The sequence below is a fragment of the Buceros rhinoceros genome, unplaced genomic scaffold (assembly GCF_000710305.1).
Source record: "Buceros rhinoceros silvestris isolate BGI_N320 unplaced genomic scaffold, ASM71030v1 scaffold5280, whole genome shotgun sequence".
Taxonomy (NCBI): Eukaryota; Metazoa; Chordata; class Aves; order Bucerotiformes; family Bucerotidae; genus Buceros; species Buceros rhinoceros.
Genome location: NW_010388895.1, coordinates 75,268 through 84,355, shown reverse-complemented (window position 1 = coordinate 84,355; position 9,088 = coordinate 75,268). Strand labels below are relative to the sequence as shown.

The following is a 9,088-nucleotide window of genomic DNA, read 5'->3' as shown; positions in this document are numbered from 1 at the left end:
TTTCCTTTCCCCTGTGACAATCTGCATGCAAGCTATATCCGCCACCAGAACACTAGTTCTCTGAGCAACCTCTATCCCGAGCTTGCACAAATCTGTACCCCAACTTCTGCTTTGAATTCCTCAGTGTCTGCACCTGACTAGCCAGCTTCAGGATTGTGAAGGCAGCCAGGGCAGACATCAGACATCCTTCTAGCACGAAGCACCACAGCCATACCCCCATTAGGGGTCTCCTAAGTCAGTACTACTGTGATAAGCTGCATTTCTGGGAGTTTCTGGTGCATGAGTCCTCGGGTGAACCCTGTCTCTCTGATATGCTGCCATAGCCGACCACATCTAACCGAACCCTGCAAGAAGATGCCTCCAGAGCTCTGCTTCTCTTTTTTGATCCCAGATGATCACTCATGCTCACGTATAATAAAAGACATGAAAGAACACGGCTGGTAAACAGCATGAAGAGTGTTTACATGCAACCTATTTGGCTACCAACTCTATGACAACTTTCAAAACTAGCACCACTCTTGAAAATAATCCCCCTGACTGAGGGACCTGCAGCATTAACTGTAGAAAAGTGTTGTCTTCACATAAAACATAGGTTTAGCAATACTGCCTCTCTTTCAATTGTATGTAGATTAACTTTTTTTAGAAACGAAAACATATTATTAGTATTCAAAACGTTTTTCACAACTGATTGACAGCTTCTCTCAGATACACAGAAGGGACTACCGCACTTTGATCTATACTCTGAACTCTGATAGAAAAAAAAGATGACTGTAGCAGGAGCATTGGAGAGGACTGACTCAGTGACAAGACATTGCTTTCTTTGCTCTTTTCTTATCCCAAAACTCTTCACGTAACATTGGTAGAGGACTCTGAAATCCTGCCTACAATCTGTGCTAGGTTACCTCTGACTGCTTGTCTTGATAAACATGTATGGATTAGAAGTGCGTAAAGCCAGAGCAGAGAAATGGAAAGCTTTGTGAAGGGCTCTCTTCTCTCAGTTTGGCTGGATTTGGTCAGTATGTTGAACGCCAGAAGCTGAGGTGAAATTTTTTGAGTTATTTCAGTTGATTTTGGAGGAAATCTAAGATTAATGTGAATGGGTTTAACAATATAAATGGCATTATAGTAATCTGGTTTAAATTGCTTATAACTTCAATTGCTGGCATAAAAAAGTATCGTATTATATTTGTTGTCATCGTGTCAGAATATCAGTCCATTTATACCTGGGGAGACCAGGGAAAAGAAATTTAACCTGTGCACAGAACGTTAAATTTGTTATAAAAAGTCAAGGGAATCTGAGAACTGGTTAGGAGCAGCTCTGCTTTTCTTTGTGAATTAGGCCTATGAATTTCATACCCAGCCATATTTCGATTTGCAGGTTGTAGTGTGAATTTACCTTAGCTCCCACCCTGATTCTGGCCTCCTAGCTTGCTTACCTGACTCTCATTCAGAAGCTGCCAAAGTATGTGTCCTCCTCACCCTCCCTGGCTATGACACCACATCATCCCCAGATATCCTTAACTTATCAAGTTCTTTAAAATGTGCTGTGATATTTGAATGTTCTTGCAAGTTGACGACTTTCATTGTCAAGTTGAGAAAATGTAAACAATGAGGTAGCACAGAGTGAAAAGTAAATTGACGTGCAGCACTGCCAGTGAGCAAGGTATGGATATACATGTTTTATTCTTAATGCTTTTAACTTTACAATTCCCTATTAAGATTCAAATTTTCATTTAAGGTCCATTGCTGTTTGCTGACTAATCTCTTCTGTGTTTATGTAAAATGTTTATAAACCCAAGTATGAATTCACATTTTCTCTCTTTTTTTCCCCCTTACTTCCTCTTTCAGGAACTTGAATTTCAGGATCTGACAGCAGTTTTACACTGTATTCACTCCTTTATAGCAGCAAAAGTGGCATCTGTGGATCCAGTATTCATAGACAGTCAGAGTATTGCAAGAAAGTATATGTACAGTAATTGATACCGTATTATGTGTCATGACTATGGAAAATAAAGTATTTTCTTAAAGAAAGTAGTTATTTCATGCACAATATGGCAACTTTGTGATTTTATAAGAAGTCTATAGTTGTTATCTGTAACGTTGAGAGTTTTCACAATCCATTAAACATTTTGAATCTGAGTTAAAAAATATTAAGTCAAACTGTATCAGTTTGTCATCTTCAGCATTAATCTAAAATTCCAAGTGAATATTCATTCAGTAATATTTGTGGTGTCATTTTAATTCCTGCTCTCATGGTCGTACACACTCACCCTTATTAGATAGAAAAGTGGAGGACATTTTAAAAGTGTGTGTCCAAAATCTGGCCTCTACGTCTGTTTTGAAAAGTGCTGGGCACACAGACAATTTCTACAGCCTTCACTGTAGAAGAGAGCTAATTATTGAAATCAACTGCCATATGAATTGAACTTTTATCTTGTCTCTATATGTTTGAAAAATTATAGTTCTGCAGTCCAGTTCTTATGAGGCCTGAGAGTTTAGCTCTGGCAAAACACTTGATCTATTTCAGATCAAGGAAAAGACTTAAGCACACACTCGAGTCTAAGCATGTTATATAGGCCCAGTGTAGGCACAAGGTAATGTTAAGTTTGCATTTAAGTATCGTGGTAGATCATCTGAAGAGATTTAGACTCTGCTAAGAAGCCTAACCATAGGCACTCATTTTTAGAAAATTTTCCATAGGGTTTTCTTATCTGTTAATAAAGTTTTCATGAATCATTCATTTGTTCATTCATCAATTGCCCTGACTCTGTCATTTGATGTGATGCTCTGTATGGTTGAGAACAGCTTCTTTAATAACTGTTTTGTTTTGAAGAGGATGCTTTCAGCATAAGGAGAATATTAAAAAACATAATGATTTTTCCAGACCATCTACCTTTTTTTTCCCCTTACAGCTCTAACCCTGACTTATACACAAGCGAAGTGGGTTTTGTCCTTGTGAAGGGAATAATATGGTTCTATTTTTGATACATTCCTAACCTTCCTTCTGAAATCATCTTCTTATATACATCTTCCTGCAACTGAAAAATTATATAAAAGGAAAACTTTAATCTTAGGACATATTCTCTGAAAGTAATACCAAATATTGCAGGTTTCTCTGATAGAAATCTCAGTTGTTCTCAAGAGCAGTTTTGAGGCAGCATCAGGCACTTTTTTTTTTTACAAGAAAATGAATCAAAAAATAAAGCAAGAAGGATGTCCTAAATAGAATAGCCTAAATAGATACAATGAATATGGAGTTAATTTATGAAAGTCCTCCCTAAATTTTGGGAGGCTGGTAAAGTGGCTGCTAAAGTAAAAGCCTAAAGTTACTGTATCCTAAGGAAAAGAGGTAGGTGCCTTTAAAAGCTCTCAGGTGAGGAGGGTTTGTACATAACTACAGTGCTTCAATTTAGTCAGAGAAGTTCCCCCTCGCAGGTCTTAAGGTAATTAACTGGCTTGGCAGACTGCAATAGTCCTCAGACACTTACTTTAAATGGATGCTTATCTGTCCACCTAAAGCTTAGGCACAAATAAAGTGCTTAAAGGGGGTGATTTGTTCCTACCGCAATGATTACCTGTTGCCAGGTGTTATCCATAGACAAGTTGATTTGAACAGTAGGAACAATATTTGCAATTCCAGTGTTGTTTATGGTTCTACTGTTGTTTGCAACAGTAAAACAATACTTAACAATTGTTAAAACAATATTTATCAAAGGTGAGAAATACTTTTCTTAATTATAAGTAAATATTTATAGCCATTATGGCTTTTTAAAAACAAATATTATCCCAATTTTATTTTACTTGTTTTCCAAAAAACTGTTTCGCAAACTTGCTTTTCTTCAAAATGTTTCATTTAATTTTTAGATTTCCATTTTATTTTCAGCTCTTTGTATTTACTGAGATTTTGACAGTCACAAATTATAGCATTAGAATAGTGATCTTGCAATCAATTCTCAGTTATTAGCATAAACAATTATAAATTACAGTCTGTAGGATGAAGAATGATGGAATTCCTTCATTCCTATTTTTCTGCTGTTTTCTCTGAATTTTTTTCTGAATTCTTTTAGTATTTTGGTGATCTACGTTCTCTACCATTTTTGCAAGACAGTCGTTTTCTTCTGTTATGTTGAAATCAATATCAAGGAATGTTAGAGAACAATTTCTTATATTCAACCCCCGGATGTTAGGGTTGTATTTTAGAAATAATACTCCAAACATATTTTTAACGAGGAATCTGCAGATCCTTGTTAGCTCACTTGCTTTTTCCTTCCTTTCACATTCTTCAACAATCTCAAGGCAGGGACTAAACTTGTGAGGAAGTTCCCAGAGCCTGGGAAAAACTAATGAACTGCTAGTTACTCGGCTGATATATAGTTATATAGAACTTCCATAGCATCTTGCATTTCTTTGTAATTCTCTTAACAGGATAACATATACCTCAGATGTGAAAATGTTGCACTTCCAATTTGTTTGTTTGCTTATGTTCATTTGTTTATATTTTTTAATTGCCAGTAAGGCATATTATTTTATCATTGCCTTCAGAGTCTGTGTCATATAGCAAGCATATATTTTTCCCCATCAAAGTTCTTGAGTATTTGCATCACTTTTCAGCTCAGTAAAGACCTCAAAATAGTAGGATTCACAAAGAGTAAATCTGTCTGCCAGAGAGTAGGTACCTTCCACACCCACCCCTCAGGAATTGCACACTGAGGCAGAGGACAGTTGCTTTATGGAGACTGGGCAGCTGGCATGTCAAATATTTAATTGTTAATCAAAACAGAAAACAAATTTTAATAAGCTTTGTTGTGTACTTGTGGTTTATTAAGCCTTAGTCTTACTACCTTGTTATTAATTTCTGTGTAGTTTTCCTTTATATTTTCTTGGGGACAGAGTGGTACCAAAATTGAGTAAGGGGTGGGAGGAGGGAGGCATTTGCTACAGCAGAGCCATAAACAGCAGGCTGGGAAGGCAGCATACAAATGTAGTTAGACAATTGTGCCTGAGCACAAAATCAAGATAGCCACTGATGACTAGAAACAGAGTAAAACCAGGATCGTTCCTATGTGTCCATTCTCTTTGCTACCTTTATGTCTTTATCTGAAACTCAAAGCTTGGTTAAAAGGCTAAAATAAAAATAATCCCATTTACAAAGATGATTTTGAGCAAATGGGTAATATTCTTGATTTTAAATCAGAGTAAGGCTCATCAGCGACATATAAATTAAAAAGTTGTACAGCATGTAATTGGGCATTGGGCTTGATCATACTGTTCGTTTGTTAAAATAATTTCCTGCATTTTATGCTCTATGGTGATTAAAATCTGCAGAAAAAATCCTGTGCACATCGGCTCACTGTTCCCAGTGAGTCGCTTGGTTGTGCTACCCTGTTTAAAACAGTAGAGCGTTTAATAGAGAGAATGTAGCCAGACCCTGCCAGATGGCCTCAGGGATAGAAAACAGGCCCTGACAGTTTTTGTTATAAATTTATACGTTGCCAGACATTCTCATTGACTTGGTGGGGGCAGAGCCTCACCCCCTGTATCTGACCTATATTTTATTTTTGCTTATAATCATAAAGCATAGAATTGTAATATTGAGGCTGTGCTGATCCAAAGCTCAAGTTCTGGAAATCTGACTTAATTCTTTTCTCACTAGGATCTTAGAAAAAGTATTTCAAAGTGATTTCTACCCTTGAGCCAGTAGGTCTGAAGCTTAAACAAGAATTTTCTGGGGGAGAAGGGCTAAGCTCTAATAATAATTCCTCTATCGCAGTGTTCCAAGTGGGGTGAGTGTAAGGAAAATGCAGTGTTTCTGCTTTTTGTTGACTGCTATAGTTGATTATTCATTTGGTATAGTTTATATATTATAGTTTATATATTATTAATTTAATATAGTTTGCCTATGCCATCCAGTAAGCTTTTGAGGGCCAAGAGGGTGGACATTAGAAAGGAAACCCTTTCTTCCATGCTGTCATGAGAGAAGAAGAGAAGTCAGTGGTAATTTCTGTCCCTCTTTACAATGCATGGGAAATGGACCAAAACACTGCAAAAATGGAAGCAGATGAGGATGGACAGACTATGCAGTCTTAAAAACCTCCTTTACCATGCTAGATAAACGTACACTTGGAATTTCATTGAGAAATTCATCTTTCAGTGTAGTTGTCTTACTTTAAATCACTATTCACTGAATTATAGCTGCTACATAGGAAAATATTCATAAGAAAGAAAATAATGTGAAAGATATCATTAAAGGTCTCTTCCAACCAGATGATTCTATGTAATCATGTATTTTGTTTCTTAAGCTATACTTAAAAAATGTTTTTAGGTACTCTTGTGTTGAAGCACGTAGAGAAGAGATTATCATATGTGAAGTAAAAGACTTTGTAGTAAATTTATTAGGAAGTACAAAAGGGATTTGTGTAGCATGCAAGATGGAATTGGAGATGTATTTTAATCTGGTTCAACCAGAAAAACTCTACAAGTAAAATCTTTTCATTAAATTTGCAGTTATTAAATTCCATGGACTTGAGCCAAAATCACTCCTAGTGATTTAAATGAGACTTAACCTGAAAAATGATGAAAAGATATACAATTTTAAATAACCCATGGGGGAAGAAAAACTCTTTTCTAATATTCCCTAATATACCCTTGGTGCACCGCTGCACCTGTGAATGCAGAGGGGTCTCAGCTGCATAAATCTGTAGGATTTCCAGGCAAGTAAGCAGGGAAAAGAAATTAAATGTAAGAAGAACTCTGTTTTTCTTTCTCAATTATCAGCTTGATGTTTATTAATGAATTAATGTAGAAATTAGGTGTCCAGTCTGTGTTAATCATCTGATCTCAACTCTGTAAGTGATGGAAAGAGACCTGCAGTTCTAGGGAGTACTTTACTCTCTCCTGCAATAGATACCTAAAACAAGTGGATTGAAACGTGTTCAGAAAAGGCAGTCATCTTTCTTCATTGACTAGCCAAGATATTCTTGTGCTATACGGCAGGTTTTTGACAGCTCAATTTCCTATAGATAGTATTAATGTCAGATTTATATACCAATACAATAAAAAGTAGCAATCACGAGCAGCGTTGGCGGATTATGAGAATAAAATAAAACAATCCTGAAGTGCACAGAATGTAAAGCAGAAGTTTGTCATTCTTTTAAACAGGCAGAGGGGGAAAGAAAAAGCCTTAGCCTTTTTTTCTAGCTAGTAGTTACGACCTAATGCTTAGTAGAAAATATTTCTATAATGACTCAATAGAAGTTGTATTGATTCATAGATGGGTTCTATGTCCCAGGGGATATACTGACTCTTGGAACATCAAGGTACTCGTAAAAAAAAATGTAGAGGCATTCTACTGCATCTTTAAGCACTCTCTTTGATTAACATTCAGAACTGAGCTAAATTACTGCCCTCAACATCCATAAGCAGAGTACATAATCAGCTCACTGTTTCCCTTTTGCACCGAAGCTGGACAAATATTCCCCAGCTGAGTTAATATGAATATTTAATGGGGTTTGGGGATAACACTTTCCCTGTGTTTTAAAGTAGAAATCCTTTACTGAACCAGTGTGTTTAGTCAGATTATTTTATTATTGGATAAAACTGGAAAAGAACTGATCCTTACATGTTTCACAACAAGACTTGGAGAAGTGTAATGATTTGCATTTGTCTTGTACTCTGGCTATATTCAATGCTATCAAGAATTTTCAGAGTAAAGGTGGCAGTCTTCTCCATATGCCTTCCACAAAAGCCCCAGCACTTACTAGCACATACTGTATCTTGGAGTTTGAGATACACCGATATTTTCATAGAACTCAAATGGGGAAATGTATGCCATCAGAGAGAAGTAGGAAATTTAGTAATATCAAAACACCTGCAGAATTGAATGTCAAAGACAACTCTGGGCTTCAGCTCTTTGTGGCAGTCAATGATATTCTTCTCAGCATTTTTAGCATTATTACAGATTTATTTCTCCCTGCCACTGTGATACTCATAGCAGGATGAACGGAAAAGGACATTCATAACCAAACTTGTATTTAATTTGCCCTTCAGCTTCCTTTGGATCAAAGTGCTAAGAAGTTTCAATTAACTCACTCCACACAGTAGGTGAGAATGCTGTTACGACAGCGCCAAATTCTGAGTTCCTGGTGATTCTAACCTACATGGTTAACTTCTTAGTCCCGTTATTAAAATTCCTGAGTTTTGTTTGCCTTGCTGCTTTGTTTCATGCTTCAATTTTTTAGTTTTACTAAGATCTCAAAATACCCTTAAATGTTCTTTTGTTTCATTACAACATTTGTCATCCTAATTCTGTAAAGCCAAGTACTTCTAATGCCTTTTGTTGCCATACTAGCCGTTTCTATTCCCTCAATACTTTTTTCATTTAATCTCGTAATAAGGATAAAATTATATTTCCTCTGTGAACTGTAGTTGGTGACAACATTGCAGACCAGACTTGAGGCCGCTAAACATCCTTAGAGCTTTATTCATTCCCTTTGAACTCCTACACCTTCACAGCTGTCTACTGAGCATGTTTCATTTGGTATCTGCAGCAGACTGGGAATATGTATACAGAAGATTTCTGTGCCTCAGCTGATGAGAGGAAGTCATTAAGCTGCAATGTCTTGGTTACCTATGGTTGTTTATCTGTGAATCTACCCTTTGACGTTTCAGGTCAAATAGATTAGGCCCACTAGAAGTGTGCTTCAGTGGTGTGTTTGAAATTCAATTAAGAATATAGAAAAATCTCTGTGAAAGTGTGAGCAGAAGTAGTTGCATTATGAATAGAAGAATAAGAAAATAAGCACACTTGATGCACTTGAAAAGTCTACTAGAGGCTATCTTTTTTTAAGTTCTAGTATTTTCTAATGGTATCAAACTAAGCCATTTATGTTGTACTGAGGGCTACGTACTTATACAGAGTAGGAAAGTCAGACTTCAGATTGTATTACTGTAACATTTTCAAAATGTGAGAGGTCCTTTGGAGCACCTTCCCGTTCAGTTGCATCATTGCTTTGTGTTTCTCTCTAAATACATCCTTGACTCTTTTGTGGCCTATCCAGAGCCATCACCACTCCTGCTGCTGAGGGCCCTA

At 36.6% G+C, this 9,088-nt stretch overlaps 1 protein-coding gene across 1 annotated transcript in view; it reads left to right on the top strand.

Moving 5' to 3' along the window:
- TPO (thyroid peroxidase) overlaps positions 1-9,088 on the top strand; it is a gene marked incomplete at its 3' end in the record, with an annotated part of 77,458 nt that overhangs the window by 5,599 nt on the left and 62,771 nt on the right. Inside the window, exon 3 of the mRNA XM_010131844.1 lies at positions 1,849-1,948. Within this exon, the coding sequence (XP_010130146.1) occupies positions 1,849-1,948 (100 nt within the window). The remainder of the gene's footprint in view (positions 1-1,848; positions 1,949-9,088) is intronic.